Genomic DNA, 27,737 nt, shown 5'->3' on the forward strand with positions numbered 1-27,737 from the left:
TGAAACACATTACTTAGGCATTTCCAAGTACTTTAGCAAGCTACATTTTAAAGGTGCTTGTTATGGAAAATATACCTAAAGATAACCAGTGATGTTACTATCGTGCTCTTTCTTTTTTCTAGGCCTATTTTTATACATAGTTAAGATCATGCAATATGAATAGTTTTTTTTTAATCTACTCTTGTTTATTTATCCTTGTTTTCTTAATCTTGTTTACTTATAGTGTATTTCCCATGTTCTTAAAAACCTATTGTTCCCAGCGTTTTTAATGATTGCAGATTTTTTTGTCATTTTGAAGTGCTATAATGTCTCTTTTTCTCAGTTTATTAATGTACCTTGTTTCTGATTTTTGTTCTTAAAAATAATGGAAGGCTGAACAAGGACCGTCTTTGTGCCTAAAGCTTTGTCTTCACTTTGAGCTACTTCCTTGAGCCTAGTTCAGGGGTTCTCAGACCTGATTGCATCAGCATCACCTGGAAGGCATGTTAAACACAGATTGCTGGGCCTCAACCCCAGGATTTCGGTCTGAGTAGGACTGAGAAGAGGCCTGAAAACTGGCCTTTCTAACAAGTTCCTAGGTGGCGCTGCTGGTGTAGGGACCACACTTTGAGAACAACTGGCCTATCTTATTGACAATGACACTATAGTATTGAGGTTAAGGTTTGCAGCCAGTAGGAGTGATTATGATCTTGAATGAAACTGAGTTCATGTACCAACCTGTACCAAGGAAGTTGAAGAGCTATAAAGGATTGTATCAGCATCTTGGCATTGAGGATTTGTGCAATTGGTGCACACAGCAATGCTGTTTTTTGCAAGGTTCTATGCTGGGTGTTGTGAAGTAAGGACACTGTGAGTAATAAAACCCAGCTCCCTTTCAGCTGTTTTACAATCCGTGAGATAAGACAAATATAACACAGAAGTACTGGAAAAAAGAGTTGTAAACAAAGGGCTACAGAATTCAGAGAGAGGCAAGGTCATGTTTGGTTGACACATCAGAAAGTAGGAGGTCAAGAAGTAGAAGGTCCAAGAAGAGCTAGGATATTTTTTTTTTTTATTAAGTTTATTTATTTTCGAGACAGAGAGAGACAGAGCATGAACGGGGGAGGGGCAGAGAGAGAGGGAGACACAGAACCGGAAGCAGGCTCCAGGCTCTGAGCCATCAGCCCAGAGCCCGACAAGGGGCTCGAACTCACGGACCGCGAGATCGTGACCTGAGCTGAAGTCGGACGCTTAACCGACTGAGCCACCCAGGCGCCCCGAGCTAGGATATTTTTAAGGAGTTTCACAAATATGACATCAGTGAAGCGTGGGGTTTTCAGCCAGACAAGCCCAAGTTCAAATCTTGGTTCTGTGCTGCATTAGTCCTATGATATTATTCTCCTTGAGTCTGTTTCTTCATCTGTAAATGGGGATACTATGCTAGGTATGTTGTGTGGATAATGTAATAAAATATCCAGCAAAGTGTCTTGTAGGAAGTACACACTCAAAAATTGTTGAATAGGGACACTTGGCTGGTTCAGTCAGTAGAGCGTGTGATTCTTAATCTTAGGGTCGTGAGTTTGAGCCCCACGTTGGGTGTGGAGCCTACTTAAAAAAAAAAAAAAAAGTAAAAAAACGTTTTTGAATAAATGGTAGCTTCTTGAAGGTTTCTCATTGGTACTGCTAAGTGTTATACTTAATAATGCCAAATCAACAACCATCCATTGGCATAAAAGTGATTGATGCCTTTTGAAACAGCTTTTCTGTTGATTAAATTTTAAAGGAAATTTTATTGATGGAAAATCAATGGTACCCAAAAATGTGAACTTTGCTGCCACTTTATTTAATCTTATCTTGAGTTAGAGCCTTGAATGGATTTTGATGAAATTTACTTTCAGGGCCTCTGGCTGGTTCAGACGTTAGAGCTTGTGACTCTTGATGTCAGGGTTGTGAATTTGAGCTCCATGTTGGGCATGGCACCACTTAAAAAAAAATTTACTTTTATCATATAACAGCATGCTTACCTCTTGTTTTCTTCAGGTTTGCCTAAATATTATGTAACAGTGAAGCATCTTTCCTTCTTTGACCCCTCTTCTTAAACTGGTCCTGCCTACTGCCTGTCTTTGCTATCCTGCTTTAACGTCCACAGTACTGACATTTTTGTGCATTGTCTGTCTCTCCCACACTAAAATGAGTACTTCAGTAGACAAGGACTTTGCTTTATTTAATGCGATATCAGTACTTAGACTAGGGCCTGGCACATAAGAGGGAATTAATGAATTGGTGACTCAACCAACTGAGGATATTTAGGGGAAGAGGGACGAGTTTTGGATCAATTCTTTTCAAAGTGGTTTTGTGGGCATATTTAACCTCAGTAACAATATACTTGTATTTTAAGCTCCTGGTGTTATATTTTAAGGACATTCTAAGTCCAGTGGAATGATTTTGAACACCATTGCTTCTGTAGTGGTATTTGTTGAGAGAAAAGGAAAACATCAGCTCCAATATTTTTAGACAATTTCTACAGACTTCAGTCACCAAAATAGTCTTCCAAAAATCCTCCTGATTTTGGAAGAGGCAGCAGAGCTGATGATGAAAAGTGACTTACATGGGTATCATATACTTTATAGTGTTTACTCTTGCTCTATACCAAATAAAAATGTTTTTGTGCATGTTTTGTTTTTGGGGCAGTGCATCTTTGCTTTTCTTGGGTTCCAAGTCAGTCTAGTAAAATAATTAACGTTGGTTGTTTTTTTTTTCAGGGATTAGTTTGGTCATATCACTTCTACTTCCTCATGTCCAGTGGATTGATCATTCTGCTGTGTCTGTTGAGGGCAGCAGTGATGGGGATATTACCTGTTTTTTGCTCTTTAATTTGGAATATGTAATTTTTCTGTAAAAGATTTACTTTCGGTTTGTTCAGGCCATTAATACATTTGTTGCTCTTTCGTACTACACATGAATTGTTAAGGAATTGATATAGCCCTGGTTAACAGTGGTCAGTTTGAGTTGGTCACCTTCATCTTAGCAATTCTAAGCTGACAAGCCAGAAATGCCTTTAATTTAGAAATTAGCTCATTGCGTAACATGATACTTTTTGAGATATCAAAATTATTAGTAGCTAGTATGAATGTGAACTCATGTTCAGATTTCCCTAATTGTCACAAGTATCTTTTCACATTGGTTTGTTTGACCTAGGATCCAAAAAGGTCGAGGTGCCTGGCTGGCTCGGTTGGTAGAGCATGTGATTCTTGATCTTGGGGTTGCGAGTTTGAGCACCATATTGGGTGGAGAGATTACTTAAAAATAAAATCTTTTAGAAAAAAAAAAAGGTTCACACATTGGCTTGCTTGCCATATTCTTGTCTATAGTAGTTCCCTTCATCTGTGGGGGATACATTCCAAGACACCCCTCCCTCCACCCTGTAGATGCCTGAAACCATGGATAGTACTATCCAAGCCCTGTGATATATTGTTTTTTCCTGTAGGTGCTTACCTATCGTAAAGTTTCATTTATAAATTAGAGTAAGAATTAACAGTAATAATAAAATCGAACAATTATAACAACATACCGTAATAAAAGTTTATACGAATGTGGTCTCTCCCAAAATCTTTTTTTTTTTTTTTTTTTTAAAGTAAGCTTTATGCTCAGCATGGTGCTTTAACTCACAACTGCAAGCTCCAGTGGCATGATCTACACTGAGCCAGTCAGGCACCCCTCCTAAAGTCTTATTTTACTGAACTTACCCTTGTGACAGTGTGAGCTGTTAAACTAAACTGCATACACGTTAAGAGGAAGTAAGGTGAATGATGTAGGCATTTTGACCTAGTGTTAGGCTACTGTGTATTGACCTTCTGACGGTAGATCAGGAGGCTCATTTGCTTCCAGACCACAGCTGGCCTTGGGTAACTGAAATCTCGGAACTGGAAGCCTCAGATAAGGGAGGACTGCTGTGTTTTGTCTCTGCCCCACCCTTCTTTCCCATGCCATTTATTTCCTGAAGAAATTGGGTCATTTGTTCTGTAGGAATTCTAACATTCTGGGTGTGGCTGATTGCTTCCTAAGGTTGTTAGTTAATTTGGCAATCTAATCCCTTTATGTCTTAAAAAGTGGAAGTTAGGTTTTGATTAAATTCAGGTTAGATTTGTGTTTTTTGCCTTTTAATTAATTAATTTAGGGGGGCAAGAATGCTTCATAGGTTATGCTTAGCACTTCAAAATGCGTCAGGAAGAGTTTGTCGTCAGAACTTGTCATTTTAGTGATATTACAATTGATTAGTAAGTTTAGGTGTTAATAACCTTTTTACCTTTATTTCAGAAAAGCTTGATTCTTTACTCTCAGACTACGATATCCTCTCTTTATCCAATATCCAGCAGCACTCAGTAAGAAAACGGGATCTACAAGCCTCAACACATTTAGAAACACTACTAACTTTTTCAGCCTTGAAAAGGTAATTCGAACTATTTATAGAAAAATATTGGGACTTAGAGAAAAATGAGGGACTTAGTTTGGCAAAAGGAGAAAAATAAGGTGTTTACTGAGGTCTTAGGAAGTTACATTTTAAAAATTTGTAATCGATATAATTACAGTCGGTCATGATTCTTAATACTGCTTATTCTAAAATTCATAGTGATGGTTATTAAAAACAAGCAAATGGGTATTCCAGAGGTATTAATGATGGTAATAATGTTTATGGGATGGGTTCTAACAAAGGATTTTGATTGATTGAATGATTTATAATGCCTTAAATTTTTTGTGCTACTTTAGAACCATCAGCTATGTAAAATATTTTTATTTATATATGAAGATGCTAAAGTTTAGAGGTAAAGGATTTGTTCAGGACCCCACAGCCTGGTGGTAAGCTGGATGTAGAATTCAGTGCTGTGCATATATTGGATTCTTGTTAAGTTGTAGCATAAATTGATAGATGTGGTCTATTTGGGCAGTAATTTTACTTTCTCTTATGTTTTGTAGATGTAAGTGATAGATAATTGCAGGCCTTTTTCTAAAATCTTTTTAGGGAGATTTACTAATATCAAAACAAACACTGAGAGAATATAAATGGACTGAATCATTCTATATTCATAGGTTAGGTCTTCCCTATCAAATATTTAAAAAAATTTTTTTAATGTTTTTATTAATTTTGAGAGACAGAGCACGAGTGGGGGAGGGGCAGAGAGAGAGAGGGAGACACAGAATCTGAAGCAGGCTCCAGACCCTCAGCTGTCAGCACGGAGCCCGACGTGGGGCTTGAACTTACAAACTGTGAGATAATGACATGAGCTGAAGTTGGATGCTCAACCTCCCCCCGCTCCCCCAAACAAATATTTTAAAAAAGAAAAGTAATACATATATTTGGTTTAAAAAGCCAACTATGAAGGGTATGAGAAGTTTTCACTTCCTCTTCAATCAAACTTCCCAGATCCAGAGAGGTTTCCTGTATAAACCTCTAAAAGGTTTTAAGGCATATTTTTTGCGTACAGATCCATATACATGTAGGTGATATAGATAAGTGTATCATTTTTCACAACCGCATAATGTTCCTGTTGCATAGAATTGTAACTGTTTATTGGCTAGTAACCTACAGATAGATATGTCTAACCAAAGTGATTTTTTTTTCCTATGGCAAATAATGTTGTCATAAATATCTTCGTGAAAATACCTTGTCTAGGTATTTTGATGGGATACATTCCTGAAAGGAGAATGGGTCAAGGAAATATATACTATAACTGTTTACTGATATTACCATATTTCTTCCCAGCCCAGTTTATTCTTCTAGCAGCAGTATATGAGTTTACCCATTTCCAGTAAGGTTTTATCAGCCTTTACTTTTTGTCCCTGTGAAAGAGGATGGTATCTCATAGTTGTTTTGATGGTCATTTTTTGTGAAATTGATCATCTTTTCACGTCTAAGTCATTTGTTTGTGTCTACCTTTTCATATCCTTTTACCATTTTTCTGTTGGATTCTTTTGGTTACTGAATCAGAGTCATGCTTAGCATATTTATCATTTATCATATGTGTAACTGATATTTTATGCAAATATATTTTACAATGTCATTTTGTTTTTCTTAGTTACTGCCATCATCCTTAGATTTTTTTGAATAATTTCTTTCTCTTAAGAGTTCATGTCAAAATATTGCAATATTGGTGATAGAGCTTCCAGACTTGTAGAAAATTTGAGCAGAGTGGTGATAATTATAGTTTATCAGTTGCTTATTTTGTGTCATTCACTTCAGTAGGCCCTTTGTGTCTATTATCTCTAATTCTTACCGTGCTCCACAAAGGAATTTTTGTAATCTCTGGAAAAAAAAAAAAAAAAAATGAGACTCAGAGAGGTTGGGTAACTTGCCTAAGGTCATTCAGCCAGTAGTAGAAGATAAAGGATTTGATGATAAGCCTGTGTTATTTCTGCTGTGCTGATGGAGATTTTGGTGAAGGAGTGGATATAGTAGTGAGAGATGAATAGGAGCAAAGGGAAAAACTGCAAAATAACTCAAAATTTAGCTTTCTAAGGTTTTTTGTTTGTGTGTGTGTTTTTTTTTAAGTTAGGTTTGAGGTACCTCATAGAAACTTTTCTGTGGAGGAAAATAGTCCCGTAGCCTTCCATATTCTTTCCTGCTTCATAGATGCCATTGATTCATTAAGAAAATGTTCAACAATATCTACCTATTATCATCTCTGTGTAAGGCAGCAGAGAAATTTGTAATTTATTTTACAGTTTCCATCTCAGATGTTTAAGTGGAAATGTATCTAACAATGAACGATAACTTTGGACCAGTTACATTAAAATAGTTGATTTCATTTTACCCTGGAAACCATTCAGTTGGTAGGTGGTATTATTTTCATTTGTAGATGAAGGTTCAGAGGTTCAGAGGTTAAGGCCAAGATCAAGCATGAAGCAAGTGGTGCAGACAGGATTTAATTAAACTAGGTTTGTCAGACTCCAAAGCCCACACCCCTTCTTTCTGTTACACTCTGTTGTTAAAAGAAAAAAAATTAGGGTATTTGAAATGATCTCTTTATATACAGCTGAACTTACCAATGTGAAGTCACTCATTACTTGATGATGATGGTAAATGATTAGATTTTCTGGATAGTAGTAAAAGGCAGAGTAATTTAAACCATGATCATAAAATTAGATGTGTGTGTAACTATTAGCAGTTGAAAAGCATGGAAGCACTGAGAAATTGTAAGAGGATTTAAAAAGTAATTTTATGGGGGCGCCTGGGTGGCTCAGTTGGTTAAGCGTCCGACTTCAGCTCAGGTCATGATCTCACGGTCCGCAAGTTCGAGCCCCACGTCGGGCTCTGGGCTGATGGCTCAGAGCCTGGATCCTGCTTCCGATTCTGTGTCTCCCTCTCTCTCTGCCCCTCCCCCATTCATGCTCTGTCTCTCTCTGTCTCATAAATAAATAAACCTTAAAAAAAAAATTAAAAAGTAATTTTATGAAGAAAAACTGAAATATGCCTAGAAGTTACATTTCCTCTGTTTTATAAATCAAAAAATACTATTATTCTAAAGCAATGAAAAAGTTAAAAATACTGTTTTAATACTTTTTAAAAAATGTTTATTTATTTATTTATTTATTTTTTTTTTTGAGAGAGAGACAGGGTGAGAGCAGGGCAGAGCAGAGAGAGAGGGAGACACAGAATCTGAAGCAGGTCCCAGGCTCTGAGCTGTCAGCACAGAGCCTGATGTGGGGCTTGAACTCATGAGCCATGAGATCATGACTTGAGGCAAAGTTGGAGGCTTAACCGACTGAGTCACCCAGGTGTGCCTGTTTTAATACTTTTTGATAATGTTACCCTTAAAAAGATTTAGGTATTTTTTCCTCTTTTTTTTTTTTTTTTAATTTTTTGTTTTATGTTCTTTATTTTATATTTGAGAGAGAAAGAGAGGGAGACACAGAATCTGAAGCAGGCTCCAGGCTCCAAGTTGTCTGCACAGAGCCAGACATGGGGCTCAAAACCACAAGCAGTGAGATCATGACCTGAGCCGAAGTCAGATGCTTAACCGACTGAGCCACCCAGGCACCCCTTGTTCCTCTTAAGAGTGAAATATCTCCAGTTACTTGAAGGGGGCTAGAACTGATAAAGAAATGGAAGTGACATTGGAACTTCCATATCCAGCTGAATGGACCATTGAAAATAGTTACAAGGTGCAAACTTCCAGTTATAAAATAAATAAGTCATGGGGATGTAATGCACAGCATGGTGACTATAATTAATATTGTATATATGAAAGTTGCTAAGAGAGTGGATCTTAGAAGTTCTTATCAAAAGAAAACAAATTTGTAACTCTGTGTGGTGACAGATTTAATTAGTCATTGTATTATCTATACAGAAAAGGATAGGAAAATACTATTAATTCAGGTGGATTAAAAAAAAATTTTTTTAATGTTTATTCATTTTTGAGAGACAGAGACAGAGCATGAGCTGGGGAGGAGTAGAGGGAGAGGGAGACACAGAATCTGAAGTAGGCTCCAGGCTCTGAGCCGTCAGCACAGAGCCTGACATGGGGCTCGAACCCACGAACTGCGAGATCATGACCTGAGCTGAAGTCTCATGCTCAACCGACTGAGCCACCCAGGCGCCCCCATTAATTCAGGTGGATTGACACTAGTTTGTAGTTACTGTAAATCCTTAAAACTGAGAGAAACAAAACTGCTGAAGGAAGTCTCTAAGTACGTGATTTCACATAATTTTGGTAGGATAAAGCAAAATCTAAATTCCGACTGACCTATCCTGTCGGAGGTTTTTATAGCTCAGAGGTGAAGATTGGAATGTCAGAAAACAGTGGTACCATTTCTTGGTCCTTGTCTTTACAGAAGAGCAGATTTTTAATGTCGAAAACAAAGAGTGGGAGTCCAGTGATTTTTCTGGAAAGAACATTCAATAAAAGTAATATTGAGACTGCCAGAGGACTCTCAAACTAAATAAGTCATTTACAATAGGATGCTTTTCCTTTCAGAGTCCTCGGCATAACTGACGGGGAAAAGTTCGTAGCTGTGAGTGTGTGGGAAGATATGTTTTAGGATAACAGGAGAAAATGTTTCAAGGGTTTCTGAAATAATGTCCTATTGTCTCTCCCTCTGACCATTAAAAAAACCACAAGCAAACTGAAATTACTTTGTTATGCACAAAAAGTTAAAAAGATGTGTTACCATGGAGACGGTGCCAGTCTAGCTTCTTTTTGGCAGTTCAGACTTACGCATACCCACAGGGAATTAACATTTCATGCTTTTAACCCCACACCTGACAAAATTTGTTCCTGTGGTTGAGATGAATCACATCTTTATCTTCGGTGTTCGTGGGCACACTGAGAGGGTAAAGAATAATTGAAAAATTCTTGCTCACCACACCCAGATTTTATGTCAGGACTGAAACTGGTAGAAAACAAAAGAATATTAAGCCAACTAAAGAACTGGTGTATGTATTTTAATGTTTGTGTTGGATACCTTGTATTTATTTTCCTGATAGTAATTGTGGATTAATTTTTTTCAAGATAGGTTCTCTTTAGAAGGAGAAAAAAAAAGCTTGAGTGCTTTTAAATATAGAAAGTAGCATTTATTAATTTTGCACAGCAGTAAGACCAGCTTGATTGCTAGAGGCAGGATGGTACGGGGGTTTTGAAATAAACCAAGTTCAGTTTCCAGTTTCATCATTTACTAGCTGTGTAACCTTGAGTATGTTGATGAACCTCCAACCCTCACTTTTTACTGTGTTAAGCGTAAAGAAAGCATGTAGTGCTGAGCAGGTATTCAGTAAGTGGTGTCTAGTAATATCAGTCTGATAAATATTTCAGACAAGCAGGATTTTAACTTAAATTATCTAGATGTGGGTTTCCTTATTAAAAAAATGTTTTTAGTGTTTATCTATTTTTGAGAGACAGAGCACAAACAGGGGAGGGGCAGGGAGAGAGAGACAATCCGAAGCAGGCTCCAGGCTCTGAGCTGCCAGCACAGAGCCCGACATGGGGCTGGGACCCATGAGCCATGTGATCATGACCTGAGCTGAAGTTGGACACTTAACCGACTGAGCCACCCAGGTGCTCCATGTGTTTCCTTACTCTTCACAGTCTCCAGAAAAGATGAATGCATAAATTCTTTGAATCCTTTTTCCCCGCAATTCTGGTTTTTTTTTTTCTTGGCCAAATTCTTTTTTTTTTTTTTTTTTTTTATGCTTTTATTTTTTTAGAGAGAGAGAGAGACAGACAGACAGACAGAGGGCGAGCAGAGGAGGGGCAGAGAGAGAGGGAGACACAGAATCCAAAGCAGGCTCCAGGCCCTGAGTTGTTAGCACAGAGCCTGACACAGGGCTTGAACCCACAAACCATGGGTTCGTGACCTGAGCCGAAGTCGGATGCTTAACCGACTGAGCCACCCAGGTGCCCCCTGTTTGCCAAATTCTTACAGTTAAAGAAATCAGTCTGTTGGTCTTTATCGGGGATATAACACTAAGTACCTAGTAAAATAGTAGTTGTAACTTGCATAGTCGTTTATTAATGTCAACTCTCTTGTCAGCTTTTTAAAGAAACTTCAATTTCATGTTCTTAGAGTAAAATTTTGTGCGAAACTTTTATGTGCTTTGAGTAAAATATGGACGCAATCTTTCCTTAGGCATTTTAAATTATACCTGACGTCAAGTACTGAACGCTTTTCCCAGAATTTCAAAGTCGTGGTGGTAGATGGTAAAGACGAAAGCGAGTATGCCGTCAAGTGGCAGGACTTCTTCACTGGACACGTGGTCGGTTAGTACGGAGCTTGCTTGTTTGCCCTTGTGTCCCGGGTGTCGGGTGTCTGGATCTCGTTTGACTGCCTGTTCTTTTTTGGTGGGGGGAAGAGGGGATGTCAGAGAAGTGCCATTCTTTGTTTTATTTGAGGCATATAAGTTTGAAAGCGGGAACATTCAGACAGGAATAAATGGGTATTATCCAGCACGTATACTGTCTGTTTAAATGATTAAAATGAATTTCCTCTCAAGTGATAAGAATTTAACCTCCTCCTGACTCCAGGAAAGGATTGTAGGCTTCCCTTATGAGATTTCAAACAGGTGAGCTACAAGATAAAATAATTGGCTTTACGATCCTGTTAAGTATTTTTTTAAGACCTACATCCAACAAGCAATTGTGGTTTACTTCTGAAACTTCCTTTGCAGAAAAAAGAAATGGCATTAAAATCTGCAAATAGTGCAGTTCAAGCCCTGTATAATCCAGATCGTGCTTTTTGCCTCATCTTAGTTCTTTCTTAACCAAAAGTAGGTAAAGTTATTCCAGAAGAGCATCTACACCTTTGTTTTTTGTTTTGTCTGTAACACACTCTAGATAATTCTCATAGGAGGATTGAGGGAAAGAGGTTTTAAATGAGTTGAGGCTACTCTTTAGGAGTGTGAATACCTTGCTGCTCGCTGGGGCCTGTGTTTCTTTGGTGTAGATTTCTTCAGTCCCTAGGCAGATTCCACTCTGATGAAGGGTTTGGTTGATTTGCATTGACACTGGTGCATAGTTTAGTTTTTGATATAAGTATTTCTTAATGATGGAATGTTTTTTTCTTTTAAGGTGAGCCTGACTCTAGAGTTCTAGCCCACATAGGAGATGATGATATTACAGTAAGAATCAACACAGATGGGGCAGAATATAATATAGAGGTAAATCTACATGTGAATTTTTTTTTGGAGGGGAGCTGTTATAAAAAGCTGTTTCTCATTTGTTTTAAGAAGGCAAAGGTCTTTGGGGCACCTGGGTGGCTCGGTCTAAGTGTCTCTTGATTTCGGCTCGGGTTATCACCTCATAGTTCGTGAATTTGAGCCCTGCCTTGGGCTCTGTGCTGACAGTGCAGAACCTGCTTGGGATTCATTCTCTCTCCCTCTCTTTCTCTCTGCCCCTCCCATGCTTGTGTTCATGCTCTCTCCCTCTCAAAATAAAGGAATAAACTTTAAAAAAAAAAAAAGACAAAGGTCTTTAATTATGCTTACTTTTCCCCTTGTATTTAAAGTTTTTACCAGTGAAGTAAATGATTATGATTTTTTATAGTAAAAAAGGTAATATTTTTTTTACATGGCTGAGAGGCTGTCATAAGATGCACCCTGTATTTCCTTTTTTTAAGTTTAACTTTTTTTAATGTTTATTTTTGAGAGAGAGCATGGGTGCACGTGCACATGGGGAAGGGGCAGAGAGAGAGAGAGAGAAAGAGAGAGAGGAGGATAAGGGATCTGAAATGGGCTGTGTGCTGACAGCAAAGAGCCCGATGTGGGGCTTGCACTCATGAACCGTGAAATCATGACCTGAGCCAAAGTTGGGTATCTAACCGACTGAGCCACTCAGGTGCCCCCTTTTATTTATTTATTTATTTTGTAAGTTTATTTAGGAGTGCCTGGGGTGGCCCAGTTGGCTAAGCCATCCCACTCTTGATTTCTGCTCAGGTCATGATGTCATGGTCACGGGATCTAGCCTCACATTGGAGCCTGCTTGGAACTCTCTCTCTCCCTCACTCTCTGCCCTTCCCCCTCTCATGCGTGCTCTCTCTCTCTGTAAATAATTAAATAAAATAAAAAATTTATTTTGAGAGAGAGAGAGAGAAAGCACGAATGGGGTGGCAGGGAGAGAATCCCAAACAGGCTCTGCACTGTCAGTACAGAGCCTAGTGCAGAGCTTGAACTCAACCACCAGATCATGACCTGAGCTAAAATCAAGTCAGATGCTTAACCGACTAAGCCACTCAGTCGCCCCTGATTTTTATGTTCTTTATTGCATAATTCTTATCTGCAGTTACCTTGATATAAAAATTATTGTATTAAAATCTTAGACATAAGAGTAAACAGGAAAATGTATATATCTTATTTTTATCACATCACCATTAAACATTTTAAGCCATCACTAATTTTATCACCAAAGCTTGCTATAAATAAGGCTTATATGAATAAGCCTAGGTTAAACTTTAATCATAAGATGATTGTTTTGGAATGCCTGGATGGCTTAGTTGGTTAATCATCTGACTCTTGGTTTTGGCTCAGGTTGTGATGTCATGGCTCTTGAGATCCGCATCGGGCTCTGTTCTGGCAGTGCAGAGCCTGCTTGGGATTCTCTCTCTCCCCCTCTCTTTCTGTCCCTCTGCAACTTGCACGTGCACCTTTTCGTGCACACACACTCTCTCTCTGTTTCTCTCTACATAATAAACTTTAAAAAAAAAAAAAAGATCATGTTTTTCCTCCCCCCTTTCTGCTTTGAAAACGTTCAGATTTACAAAAGGACTTTATAGATACCCTGTGACCTTTCATTAACTGATAGCATACTACCACGTGTGCTTTATTGTTCTTTTTTTTCCCCTCAAAGGGAAAATAAGTTTCAGACATCATGACACTTTACCCCTAAATGCTTCAGTGTACGTCTCCTAACATTAAACGTACTCTTCTACATAGCCACAATAAGCACACCTGAGAAAATGAAAATAATTCTGTAGCATTATCTAACAACACATAGTCCAGATCTCTAGTCATCCTCAAAATCTCCTCCATAGATCTTCCCCCTCCCAATGTAGGGTCAGTTAAGGTTCTTGCCTCTTAATTAGTTGTTCATCAGTTGACTTTTTCTGGCCACTTGTTGATAATGGTGATAATAGGATTTGCTTCTATTAGTAGTAATAGTAAGTACCTTTGTCTTGAAATCTTAATATATAACTAGATTCATTATGTTATCTTTAAGATAGATGTATCAGTACTTTACCCCATGAAAAAAATTATGTTCAGATAAGTTACTTTTCGAAGGCACATAGTAGGGGTACAGTTGAGGTCTGAACCCAGATATCTCTGATCGCAAAGCCTGCTGTCTTTTTCTGTGTTAGACTGGCTGTATTAGGAAACTCTTAATATGAATTTAGAGATGTTTGATCCAGAAGAAAACATTTTTCTCTTTTCCTGTTTGTAGGCCAAATGACGGTCCCTACAACCAAGGAGTTGGTTAGGTAACTTTTTGAGGTTTCTGCTAACCCTGTGGTTCACCATCTCTTTCTTTTTTTTTAAATTTTATTTTAGAGAGAGAGCGTGAGCAGGGGAGAGGGGCAGAGGGAGAGAGAGAGAGCTCAGCGAGGAGCCTGACATGGGGCTTGATTCTGCAACCCTGGGATCATGACCTGAGCTGATCAAGTCAGACACTCAACCGACTGAGCCACCCAGGAGCCCCATTGTCTTGTTTCTTAAATCTACTCCATACATGGATTATGAAAGAAGACACACACACACACACACACACTTGACTGTTGAACAACATGGATTTCAACTGCACAAGTCCACTTACATGCAGGTCTTTTTCAATAAATATATTAGAAAATTGTTTAGAGATTTGCAGTAGTTTGAAAACACAGATGAACCATGTGGCCTAGAAATGAAAAAATTAAGGGAAAGTTAGGTATTGTAAGAATATAGTATACAATACATGTAATGTACAACATATGTGAATCAGCTGTTTATGCTGTTGGTAAGGCTTCTGGTCAAGAGTAGGCTGTTAGTATTTGTTTTGGGGGCATCGAAAGGTACGTGTGGTGGATTTTCAGCTGCATGGGGGCGTCAGCGCTCCTAACCCCTCATTGTTCTAGAGTCAACTATATTTAACAGCTTTATTGAGAGAAAATTCACATTCCGTACTGTTCACACGTTGTAAAGGGTGTACTTCGTTGGCTTTTCGTGTCTCCTAGAGCTATGCAGTCATCACCACCCAATGATTTTAGAACATTTTCATCATCCCCGGAAGAAACACTGTACTCTTTAGCAGCCCGCCACCCTTTGCCCCCAACTTCCCTAGACCTAGGAAACCACTAATCCACGATCTCTGTAGATTTGCTTGTTCATTCGTGTAAATGGAATCCCAATATGTGGTCTGTTGTGTTTGGCTTTTTTCACTTGGGATGTTTTTTATTTTTTTTTAATTTTTATTATTTTTTAAAAATTTATTTGAGGGAGCACGAGTTGGGGGAGGGACAGAGAGAGAGAGAGAGTTAGTCAGTCCCAAGCAGGGTCCGCACTGTCAGCACAGAGCCCCATGCGGGCTTGAACCACGAACTGTGAGATGATGACTGGAGCCGAAGTCACACACTCAATTCACTGAGCCACCCGGGCACCCCTCGCTTAGAATGTTTTCAGGGTTCACCCATGTTGTGGTTCGTGTCAGTACTTCATTTCTTCTTATTGCCAAATAATAGTATATTTTATGGATGTGTCACATTGTGCTTATTCATTCATCAGTTGGGCATTTGGGTTGTTTTCACTTGTTTGGCTCTTGTGAATAATGCTGTCGTGGACATTTGTGAACAACAGTTTTTGTGTGAGTATATATTTTCTCTCGGGTTTGTAGTAGGAGTGGAATTTCTGGGTCATATGCTATCTCTATTTTTAACCTTTTGAGGAACTGCTGAGCTGTCTTCCCCAGTGGCTGCACTTCGCATTCTACCATTTTTCATTCCATAGTACGTGAGGCTTCCGACTTCTCCACATCCTCACCAGTACTTGTTATTACCTGTCTTTGATTCCAGCTATCCTAGTGGATGTGAAGTCATGTCCTTGTGGTGTAGATTTTCATTTCCATAAGTTATGTGTATTATATAAATGTGTGTACGTGTGCACGTGTGTATATAAAATATCGTTTTGGTACTTTTCCTCACAAGCTGCCTAGTTTTGATGAGACCGGCATCCGTACAGGAGCTTTGTTCTTGCCTTGGGTAACTTTTCAAGTATGTTAGCTCTGATTTACTGTGACCGTGCGGTAGGAGAAGTGAAGATTTTTTAGAAACTGCTTTCTTGGGAAAGCGATAATAGGTTTTGGGTAACATTGCTGTGAGTTTTCAGTCTTCCCTCCTGTGGGCAAAACCTTCGTGGCACAAAGATACCGAGGAAGCTGGAATAGGATACCATGGTCAGTCTCCCTCCTTGCTAGAGGCCGTCACCCAGAGTAGGGTTGGTATGCAGCAGGCGCTCCACAAATGGTTTTGAATGATTGGAAAAGGTTATGTGTTTTCTCTTCTGGAGCTTCTAAAAGGTTTCATAACTTGTACAAAATATATACATAAAATGCTTTTTTCATATATACATAAAATCGAAGAGTGAATAATCCATGTATTTATTTACCAGCAGAGAAACTCTGAGGAAAATTGAGATGATTTATTTTTGATAAAATGACTAATCGGTTTACTTAACCTGGAAATGAACGTCATCTAGAAACAAAGAATGTTGTTAAGAATTTAGTGGTGAGGAATTCTTATATTTTGCATCTCAATTTATGTTTTCTATTTTAGCCACTTTGGAGACTAATTAATGATACTAAAGACAAAAGAATGTTAGTTTATAAATCTGAAGATATCAAGAATATTTCACGTCTGCAGTCTCCAAAAGTGTGTGGTTATATAAAGGCGGATAATGAAGAGTTGCTTCCAAAAGGGCTAGTAGACAGAGAGCCACCCGACGGTAAGACTTAAATAGTTTTTCAAATGAGAAGCAAGCATGATGTCTGTCTTCAGTAGGGGTGATTATTAATTGGGGGAAAATATTATCAAGTTATTATAGTATTTGACTTGAAAATAGAGTTTTATTCAGAAATTTAATTCTTTTGCCTATAATGTAAGAATCGAAAACACTAGAAAATAATGGAACAATAAAGATTGGAAAAAGACTGCAGAAAAGGGAAATTGAATAATCTGAGGGGATTTTTTTTTTTTTGTAAATATTAAAGAAGGATTGAGCACATATAATGTTTCAGTGGATGTGGTGAGGAAGGAAAGTTTTTTATTTGGAGAATTTAAAAATGAGAAAATAGTACCATTGAGAACAATCTTGAGATAAGTTTATAAGAAATTAGTTGGTACCAAGAGAGGTCTGTACTTTTCAGAAAGAAGGCTATCAGCCTTGGGACAGATCACTTCAGAGTCATTTAAAAACAAAACCATCTTGGAGAAATACTCTACTGTCCTCATTTTTTGAAAACTTAGAAAATTTATTACTAACATTTAGTATATAAATACATAAATTCTCAATTTTGTATTTGATAAGGAAAATGATCTATTACCATGAATGTTTTTAATGCCTGATTATCTTTATAGTTTTATTATTACTTTGGTTAATTCATAGACTTCTAGAAGAAAATGACAGTTTCATAGCCCAGAAGTAAATTAGTTGCTTATTTTACTTGAAGTACTTTTTTTTTTTTTTTAAAGTTTTTTTTTTTTTTTATTTATTTTTGAGACAGAGAGAGACAGAGCATGAACGGGGGAGGGTCAGAGAGAGAGGGAGACACAGAATCGGAAGCAGGCTCCAGGCTCTGAGCCATCAGCCCAGAGCCCGACGCGGGGCTCGAACTCACGGACCGCGAGATCGTGACCTGAGCCGAAGTCGGACGCTTAACCGACTGAGCCACCCAGGCGCCCCTGAAGTACTTTTTAAAGTATCCTCATTTTAGAAATTAAGGAGGCACTTTCCTTGGTTTTGAATTCCACGTTAAAAAAAATTTTTTTTTAATGTTTATTTTTGATAGAGAGGGAGCGTGCATGTGCACACTCGTGCATGAGCAGGGGAGGAGCACAGAGTGGGGGTGGGGAGACACAGATATGAAGCAGCCTCCAGGTTCTGAGCTGTCAGTACAGAGCCCGATGCGGGGCTCGAACTCACGGACCGTGAGATCATGACCTGAGCTGAAGTCGGCACTTAACCAACCAACTGAGCCACCCAGGCGTCCCTGAATTCTATGATTTAAAATTTTTTTTTTTTAATGTTTATTTATTTTTGAGACAGAGACAAAGCATGAACGGGGGAGGGTCAGAGAGAGAGGGAGACACAGAATCTGAAGCAGGCTCCAGGCTCTGAGTTGTCAGCCCAGAGCCCGACGCGGGGCTCGAACTCACGGACCGTGAGATCATGACCTGAGCCGAAGTCGGACGCTTAACTGACCGAGCCACCCAGGCGCCCCTATGATTTTAAAACCTCATATGACTTTTCATTTTTCTGTCTTCCTCCAAATTGTTTTTTTGTTTAAAATATCTTTAAGGATACTGAGCACAAATAATGTTTGTTTCAAAAGTATGCTAGATTTAAAGCGTTACTATAAAAAACTCCTTGTTTTGATGAATTTTGATTTAATAGTGCATACAAATTCATATTAGAGCTTGTTCATCGGGTGAAGAGACGAGCTGACCCTAATCCCATGAAGAACACGTGTAAATTGTTGGTGGTAGCAGATCATCGCTTTTACAAATACATGGGCAGAGGGGAAGAGAGCACAACTACAAATTACTTGGTGAGTATCTGATACTGCATCAGGTCACTGGACACAAAGACCCAGTTAGGTAGGCGAATTCCGTCCGAGAGAAGACTGCTGTGATGTGAAATGTGATGAAACAAGATTTGTTTCAGATGCCCTGTCATTTCCTAAAATATCTGGGAGCTCTCTGAAGTTCTTAACATTACTCTGTAGAGATTCTAGTTTCAAATATTTGAAACCCCATTTTACCTTTGAACTACTCTTTTCTGCACAAGAGAATTTTTATGCATATTAATTAGGTTTAGGAAGAGTTCATAACATAGGCTTCCCTTCTGTTCAAGTGAACTTTCTGGAAACATCACTGCTATAATGGCCGTGATCCTGTTGGTGACTCATGTATGGATGTATGCTCCAGAGTGGAAAAAAAAGTATTTGTATGAACCTCTGTGTGTTCTTCGCCTCTATGTTTATTTCAGAGGAGATGGTCTGCTTGTTTCATGTTGTATAAAATAGCTAATTGTTGGAATATAAGTACGTGGAATAGATGGGATTTACAAGGTCCTAACTGTAAAGATTCAAAGGAAAGATTACAGAAGTACTGACATGGGTTTTTAAGCCTTTACTGTTATAATTTGAAAAGCCAAGGGAATCCTATTTCATTGACATTTTTTGTTGCTATGATCTCATTCGTCATGATAACTGGGCACTGACAAAATGTTGTTGTTGAGGGAATAAAAGAGAATACAGCTATTCATGATCCAAGAGCCTAGGCCTTTCTCATTGCCTTGCTCACTGCCTTGCTTGTTCCGTTCTCTGTGTTTCATTTGTACCCTCCCTCACCCTTCTTTCCCTTCCCTTCCAATGTCAAGTGAAAGAATTTATTATGAGGGTAGTAGGAGTAGTGTGTGAAGTCACTGTAATTCTTGTTCCGAATTGAGATTCTTTCTTGAAAAAGCTCCTTTCTCAATACGGGTTTTGTATTAAAAGATCTTAATTTCCTTTTTTTGTTCATTATACCACAATGTGAATATAATGAGAGGTCTAGTCTTAGAAATTGTATTTTTTAGTTTTACACTTACTATAAGCAAAGAACAGTTTCTTAGATCTGTAATGTGCTTCGCAGTTACTGGAACAAACCTCATCTGGCTAGTTTTTGAACAATAGAATAGTCTCCTTGAGGAAAAGATGGGTAATGAGCATTTTGTTCTTACGTAGTTTGAATCATCCTTGACCCTCCTCCCCCAGTATTCTTTGTCTGCCTCCCTTCCCAAAGCAGAGAACAGAAGAAAGGAGGAACGTGGAGCCTCACTCCTCTGTCCATCTCTTTACCTGGTCCTTGGTGCTGGTTTGCCCAGGGAGGGTCGGGGATAGATTGAGCAGTATCTGTCCCTGCTCCTCATCTCTTTTCTTCCCTTCCCTTTCCTTTCCTTTCCTTTTTCTTCCTTCCTTTTTTCTTTCTTTCTTTCTTTCTTTCTTTCTTTCTTTCTTTCTTTCTTTCTTTCTCTTTCTTTCTTTCTTTTTGAAATTTTAAATTTTATTTAAATCCAAGTTAATATACAGTGTAGTATTGGTTTCAGGAGTAGAATTCAGTGATTCATCACTTACATACAACACCCAGTGCTCATCCCAGCAAGTGCCATCACCCATCTAGCCCATCCCCCAACCCAACAACATGCCTTCAGCAACCCCCAGTTTGTTTTCTATATTTCAGAATCTCTTATGGTTTGCCTCCCTGTTTTTATCTTATTTTTCCTTCCCTTCCCCTATGTTCATCTGTTTTGTTTCTTAAAATCCACGAGTGAAATCATATATTAATCTTTCTCTGACTTATGTTGCAAATGATAAGATTTCATTCTTTTTGATCAAGTAATATTCCATTATATGTATATATGAGGTGTATATATATATATATATATATACATACACATACATACATATATCATATATTCTTTATCTGTTTGTCAGTTGATGAACATTTGGGCTCTTTCCATAACTTGGCTATTTGGGTTCCTCCTTTCCGAGAAAGACATTTGAGGTTCTTGCTAAAAACTAGAGTGAAGAGCCTACTTCTTAGAAGGGAATATTTTAGGTACGTTGATTGACTTTGAACTTTCAGTATTATGGTTGAATGGAATGGCAGTTTTTTAAAAAAGTCTGTTACTTGATATTTTGGTTCCATATGCAATTGATAACCTAAAATTTGAGATTAACTGTATCATTTCTTTTTTTTTTTTTAATGTTTTTTTAAATTTATTTTTGAAAGAGACAGAGCATGAGCAGGGGAGGGGCAGAGAGAGACAGAAACACAGTCTGTGTGATTCAGACTCATGGTCGCAAGATCATGACCTGAGCCAAAGTCGGCTGCTGAAGGGACTGAGCCACTCAGACACCCCTAACTGTACCACTTCTTGGTTCTGGTAGCAGTATGTTTGCGGCTAGGAATCATTGTTAGTGTTGTCAGTGATGAAGACTAACTTCTTTTTTTTTTTCCTAAGTTTATTCTTGAGAGGGAGAGAGCTCACACACGAGCGCAAGAGGGACAGAGAGAGAGAGAAAGAGAGAGAGAGTCCTCAGCAGACTACACAGTGTCAGTGTAGAGCCCGACACGGGGCTTAAACTTGTCAATTGTGAGATCATGACCTGAGCCCAAATCAAGAGTTGGACACTCAACTGACTGTGCCACCCACACCCCCCAAGAATAACATCTTAATGCTTGTTTTCTCATTGGTGGAAACTTTCACAGTGACATTTTCTCTAAACTGGCGTTTGTAATCCCGACAAAATTTATATTACATTGCAAAGCGTAGTAAACATATGCATGTCTTTCTTTTATAAACACAGATAGAGCTTATTGACAGAGTTGATGACATCTATCGGAACACTTCATGGGACAACGCGGGTTTTAAAGGTTACGGAATACAGATCGAGCAGGTACTTACCAACGGATGTGGCTTTTATTACTCAGCTGAGTGATGCCATCTAAGTATTTGTCACTTGTATTCAGAGTCCAGAAGCTTATCTTAGATTCTGATCTTAAATATTTTCAAATGCCAGTGATTTTTATCTAATAAATTGTGCAGCGTTTTGAAATAATTATTTATAGATTGTGAAGTTTTTTGTTCTTAGGCTTGTTGTAGGCAGAATGCTTTTTTTTACATTGCTGTGATTTCTTCTTTCTCAGAATTTATTGTTTTTATCCTCTTCATTGTTTTACTTTTTTTTGATGATGCTTTGCATCTTTAGTCAGAATGCCGATACATACTGCTGAATCCTTAGAAAATGTATTCAAAAATACTGTGTACATTTGTAAGGCATTTATGCCTATAGAACCAGTGGGTCTCTTTTCCCCAGAATCTTCTGATTTTTTATAGTCTGTCAATGGAGTATGTCCAGCAATGATGTCTCAATGTCATCTTATCTTGCAGTAAAAATTGTGTTAAATTGGTAATACTGATTAAAAAGATTTCTGAAATCAGCTATTGCTTTCGACAGACATTTTAATGTGTAAATTATCTTTATTTTTTCCAAGCTGTTTGTATTAAATTAACTATATTCTTATAGGTTCTATAGCCTAGAATTTAGAGCTTTAAAAAAAAAAAAAAACTTTAGAAATCATGCATCATACTATACTTTATAAATGTTAAACGTTTGTAGTACTTGTATAAAACTAAGAGAATTATTTTTCCCTTTTCCATTCTCTTTTACTGTTTTGCATTTTCTTTTAAGTTATTATCTGAATAGGTAATGTATACACATGGTACAAAAGCCAGTGAAAAGTAAGTCTCTTCAGCCTCTGCCCACTGTCAAACCAGCCCCTTCCCAGAGCCATCCATGTCACGAGTTTCATAAGTATCGTTCTAGAAGTACTTTGTGCATGTATGGCATGTGTATGTGTATGTGTGTATTTGACACATGGTGGTCTGCTCTACTCTTGCACCTTGCTTTTTCATTTTGCGAATATGTTGGCGATTATTCCGTTATGGTACATAGAAAGCTGCCTCACTTGTTTAAAACAGCTGCATTGTGTTCAAGTTTTAGGGAACCAAGAAATAAAACTCCTTTTTTGCCTTAAGAACTTGGAACCACTTGGAAAAATAGGTGCAGTATAGGAGATAAAAATCTCAGCTTTATGATAACGATGACACTTGGGTTGGAGGATGTGGTTTAGCTGGGCAGTTGCACTGGGCTTCCCTCTATTTCATCCCAGAATTGATCTTGACCACCTACCACCAAAGCCGCAGAGGCAGAGCCCTCCCCTGTGAGCTTACTGCTTGGTGGCAGACCATACACACTCTGTCCAGGCAGCCAGATCCGGAAGAGAGGCCAGAAACGGCTGAGCTGAGCATGGCTTAGTTCTTTTTCCTAAACAAACTCACCAGTTGATAACGTTTCATTTCTTTTGGAGAAAACCCTTTGTTCCCTTTTTTATTAAAGCAGGATTAACATGAATTTTTACTGTATGTGCAAGGAAAAGCCCCTGTCCTTTACAATCTTTTATTCCTCTGCAATGATAGACATGTAATTGTTCTGTGTCTCTGAATCATTGATTATATTGGAATAAATATTTTAGGCTCATAGAACCCAAGTTCTCATTTTATCAGACCAAATATAGAGGAAGTAAGAATTTTTTTTACATATAATTTATTGTCGAATTGGTTTCCATACAATACCCAGTGCTCATCCCAACAGGTGCCCTCCTCAATGCCAAGGAAGTAAGAGTTTAGAAGCACATTTATAAATTGATAAATCATTCATTGACCTACATATTTTCCATACCATATGCTTCTCAGTTTGTTTTTAAACATTGAATATTAGAGCTGAAGAATCTTATGGAACTTGGGTTTAAAACATTGTTTCTAGAGTGGTAGGTGATCTTATTTTGAATAGCTAAAACAATGCAGTATTATTCCAGAGTCTTCTGACTTTTTTCTGAAGTGTTCTAAGTGTATCGTCTCTTTAAGTATAGATTCGCATTCTCAAGTCTCCACAAGATGTGAAACCTGGTGAAAGGCACTATAACATGGCAAAAAGTTACCCAAATGAAGAAAAGGATGCTTGGGATGTGAAGATGTTGCTAGAGGTAGGTGGTGGAATCCTTAGTGGGACCCTGTGAGCGTCCTTTCTGGTTTCTAATACACAAGGTGTGTCTGCATTAATGAAGGGGCACATCAACAAAGGTTATTGAAAATCAGGAGCAGCTTCCCCCCCCGCCCAATCCAGCAGTGACCTCACCCCTACAGCCGGGCAGACAGCACAATGGGCCAAAAAGTTATGAAAATGAAAAATGCTTGAGAGTGGTGCTTCTTAAACTTAGTATCTTTGAGAACCTAGTGAAGTATTGGGACTTCAGAAAGTAGATGGATACCCAATATGTACATTTTTTGCACACCGTTTTGTGCAGGTTTCTTTGAAACTCATCAGTAGATCTCCTAGGCCAGGATATGTCAAACAGTATGACAGTGTATTGGTAGAAATATAACTTGGAGATCTGAAAGTTTTCTACAGGATTTAAAAATCTTTGTATCTTGGGGCACCTGGGTGGCTCTGTCAGTTAAGCAGCCAACTTTGGCTCAAGTCACGATCTCACGGCTCCTGGGTTTGAGCCCCACATCAGGCTCTGTGCTGACAGGTCAGAGCCTAGAGCCTGCTTTGGATTCTGTGTCTCTGTCTCTGTCTGTCTGTCTGTCTGTCTCTCTCTCTCTCTCTCTCTCTCTGCGCCCCTCCTCTGCTTGCTCTCTGTCTCTCTCACTCAAAAAAATAAACACTGGAAAAAAATAAAAATCTTTGTGTCTTTATTCTGGTGATAAATCTAAAGGTAGCCTAATCATTTTCTGCCATTTGGATTCTTGACAGGGATGATTGATCCTTTTTACCACATGATTTCAGTGTCTTGGGTTTGTATATGCTATTGCTTTGTGGTAAAATGGCCTTCTGTGAAGTGATAGTAATCTTTAATATGTTAGTAAGTGTATTGGTGTCCAATGGTTGCTCTCACAAATTACTGCAAATTCAGCAGCTTCTAACAATGCTTATTTATCTAATAGTTTCCATGGGTTAGGCCATGCATAGCATGGCTCATCAGTCTCACAAGGCAAAAATTAAGTTTTCAAAGCTTGAATTAAAGGATATTCCCAACTCTTCATCCAAGTTGAGATCGATAGAGTGCTTCATCGTATAGTACCCTACATGCCTTATCTGCTGTGTTTCACTGCCATCCCAGAGGTTGAGACAGCACTGTTTCCCACCCCCCTTTTTTTTTTAATGTTTGTTTATTTTTGAGAGAAAGAGAGATAAGTATGAGTGGTGGAGGGCAGGAAGAGAGGGAGACACAGAATCCGAAGCAGGCTCCAGGCTCCAAGCTGCTAGCACAGAGCCCGATGCGGGGCTTGAACCCATTAGCCGTGAGATAGTGACCTGAGCTGAAGTGGGACGCCCAACTGACTGGGCCACCCAGGCGCCCCTAGCACTGTTGACTTCTAAAGAGGCTCACCAAGTGAGTTAGTGTGTTAGGTCTACTAGTAACAAAGCACCACAGACGAGGGGGCTTAACAGAATTTTATTTCTCATAGTTCTGGAGGCTGAAAAACCAAAGCAAACTTAAAAAAAAAGAAAGAAAAACCTGCAGAACCTGGGCACCTGGCTGGCTCAGTCAGAAGAGTATGCGACTCTTAATCTTGGGGTTGTTTGAGCCACGTTGGGTGTAGAGATTACCAAAAATAAATAGGGGGGAAAAACCCTATAAAACCAATAGAATCCTTGAAATACTTTAGAGGGATCTGTTTTGGTATGAGGTCCTACATCTCCTCAAGGGAATATTCAAGCACTGAGACTGACAGAAGTGGAATGTCTTCAGGGCCAGGCTGCATGTCTGCACACTAGCCCTCTTAGTTTTGAGCTGTTCTCAAAAGCTGCCAAGCTCTTCCCTGTCATACCCTCCTCCTTGACTAGACAGCACTCTGTTCCTTAATGTGTGCAGGTGGGTGAGAAGTGTAGGTAATTGTACTCAGTTTTGTGGGCTGAAGCAGAAGTGCAGTCAGTCGTATGTTATCGTTCCCCGGTGTCGGGCTGAAACGTCTTTTAGTCTGATGTCATTGTTAATCTAATTAAGAATGCTTTTTTTTTCTTAAAGCAATTTAGCTTTGATATAGCTGAGGAAGCATCTAAAGTCTGCCTCGCACATCTTTTCACCTATCAAGATTTTGATATGGGAACTCTTGGATTAGCTTACGTCGGTTCTCCCAGAGCAAACAGCCACGGAGGTGTTTGTCCAAAGGGTAAGTTTCCATTTGTTGTGTGGCTGTGTGAGAATGGCAGACTGAGTAGATTGTATTGTAGTTCTGTGCTAAATGAGCAATCTGTCTCTGTTTCCTTTGTCCTCTAGCTTACTATAGTCCAATTGGAAAGAAGAATATCTATTTGAATAGTGGTTTGACCAGCACAAAAAATTATGGTAAAACCATCCTTACAAAGGTATGTTCTCTTATTTTTTAAAAGGATAGATTTTGAGTTTATTGTGGTAGAACCTCAACTTTATATATTTACGTAGGTATCTTTTAGAAAAGTAATACATGCTTTTGTTAGTTTGTTTCCACCTAAAAATATAACATGTGTTTTGGTGGGAAATGTGAAAATAAAAAATACAAAGGAAAAGATAAAATTACCTGTGAGATTTCTTTTGAGACCCTCCCACCCAGGGCCATTGTTTCTCCTGAAGACACCACCACCCACCCACCCCCCCACTCCCCGCCCCGGCCCTGCCCCGAACTCTTCATCTTGTGGCTCCTAGGCTCCTGGTCCTGCTGTGTAGCTGTCATTTGAAGACCTCTCCATACTCCGTCATTTCCTGAACCTCATCTTCTTCCTCTTTGTTGATTTATACCATCATTTTGGTGTAGCGTATGTTCCAGAGCTTCCTAAGAAAGCATACGTGAGAGGCAAATTGAGATTTTTACATATCTGAAAATGTCTTTACCCTACTCTTAAATTTGATTGATAATTAAGTTTTCTAAGTGCTTGAAGGCATCGCTCCATTATCTTCTACTGTTTTGTGTTACTATTAGAATCTGAAGTCATTCCGATTTTTTATCCTTTGTATGTGACCAGTTTTTTCCTCTAGAAGATTTTAGGATCTTGTTTTTGCCCAGATAGATCCATTAGGAATGGGTAAGGCACATTCCAGCAAATCCATACAACTGAAAAGCCAATAAACATTGACTTAAATAATAGGGGTATTTGCCTCAGTCAACGACAAGGTCATGGATAGCATCCTGTGGGTGCTGTAGCAGCTCGGTGATGCCCTCAGGGAGCCCGGATGTTTCCAGTTTTCACTCAGCCACTCTGAGCACAGGCCTCTGTCCTCCTGCTTATCATCTCCTGCTCACAAGGTGGTTCTCTTCTGTGTTGCAGAAAGGAGGACAAAGCCTAGTCTGTCCCTTTCTAAAAGCTTCTCTGTGGAAGTCCCACCCACTGGCTTCTGTTTATATCCCACTGGACAGAACCAGTCACGAGGCTGACCTGCCCTCAAGGAAATATGGAAAGGTGGTTTATTTTAGTTGAGTGTATTGCCACCGGAGTGGGATTAGGAAGGGGAGAATGGATATTGATCGGAAATACGAATCTGATACGCTGGTAGTTTGGCTACGATGTTATAGTTGGTGTAGGTATTTTATTCCACTGTGCTGGGCCCTTCAATCCAGACACTCCCAACTCCCACAGTCCAACTGATACTCTGTCGTTGATCGCATTCATCAAGACCCCATTTAAGAAATCACGGCCTAGCTGGCCAATGCAGCTGATGGTTGGTGTCAGGAAATAATGTTTTCTTTGCACGATCCTTAAGGAAGCTGACCTGGTTACAACTCATGAATTGGGACACAATTTTGGAGCAGAACATGATCCGGATGGCCTAGCGGAATGTGCCCCAAATGAGGACCAGGGAGGAAAATATGTTATGTATCCCATAGCGGTGAGTGGAGATCACGAGAACAATAAGGTGTGTATCTTTTGGAGCTTTTTAAGGTTAGGAAAGAAAGAGGCTATATTTAATTATAATGAGAGCCCAGTAAAGCATTCAGTTCTAGGGATGGAGCTGCAAATTACAAAGTCCCCTCAAACCTGGTTGTGTGTTTGAGAGTGAAACATGGTCCATCAGATCTGGTTAAAGCTATCATTTCGACTGGTATCAAAGCTAATCATATGTTGATTTGGGCTATATGGAAAATCAGTGACAGTAATGGCTTGTATTGGAGGTCTAAATGGCAAGGTCTGGTGCAAGTTAAAAATTTCCTGTCATTTCTTATACAAGTTGTCATTCATTTTAAGTCTACAGTACTTAACAATTGGTATGGTTTTTTGTTGTTGTTTTGTTTTTAACATTTGTTTATTTTCGATAGAGAAAGAGACAGAGTGTGAGCCAGGGAGGGTCAGAGAGAGAGAGGGAGACAACAGAATCCAAAACGGGTTCCAGGCTCTGAGCTATCAACTATCAGCTCAGAGCCTGATGCGGGGCTCAAACTCACGAAC

General features: G+C 38.9%; 1 protein-coding gene across 3 annotated transcripts in view; it reads left to right on the plus strand.

Annotated features, from left to right (window-relative positions):
* ADAM17 (ADAM metallopeptidase domain 17) overlaps nucleotides 1-27,737 on the plus strand; it is a 53,031-nt gene that overhangs the window by 6,219 nt on the left and 19,075 nt on the right. Inside the window, exons 2-11 of one of the 3 annotated variants that reach the window (XM_042933709.1) lie at nucleotides 4,297-4,429; nucleotides 10,600-10,730; nucleotides 11,538-11,626; nucleotides 16,261-16,429; nucleotides 18,118-18,251; nucleotides 21,057-21,146; nucleotides 23,182-23,295; nucleotides 25,345-25,489; nucleotides 25,597-25,685; nucleotides 27,055-27,207. In XM_042933709.1, coding sequence (XP_042789643.1) covers nucleotides 4,297-4,429; nucleotides 10,600-10,730; nucleotides 11,538-11,626; nucleotides 16,261-16,429; nucleotides 18,118-18,251; nucleotides 21,057-21,146; nucleotides 23,182-23,295; nucleotides 25,345-25,489; nucleotides 25,597-25,685; nucleotides 27,055-27,207 — 1,247 coding nt within the window. Of the gene's footprint in view, nucleotides 1-4,296; nucleotides 4,430-10,599; nucleotides 10,731-11,537; nucleotides 11,627-16,260; nucleotides 16,430-18,097; nucleotides 18,252-21,056; nucleotides 21,147-23,176; nucleotides 23,296-25,344; nucleotides 25,490-25,596; nucleotides 25,686-27,054; nucleotides 27,208-27,737 lie in introns of those variants that run through there. The other 2 variants (XM_042933710.1, XM_042933711.1) reach the window with 2 other exon arrangements.

The sequence above is a fragment of the Panthera leo genome, chromosome A3 (genome assembly GCF_018350215.1).
Source record: "Panthera leo isolate Ple1 chromosome A3, P.leo_Ple1_pat1.1, whole genome shotgun sequence".
NCBI classification, from domain to species: Eukaryota; Metazoa; Chordata; class Mammalia; order Carnivora; family Felidae; genus Panthera; species Panthera leo.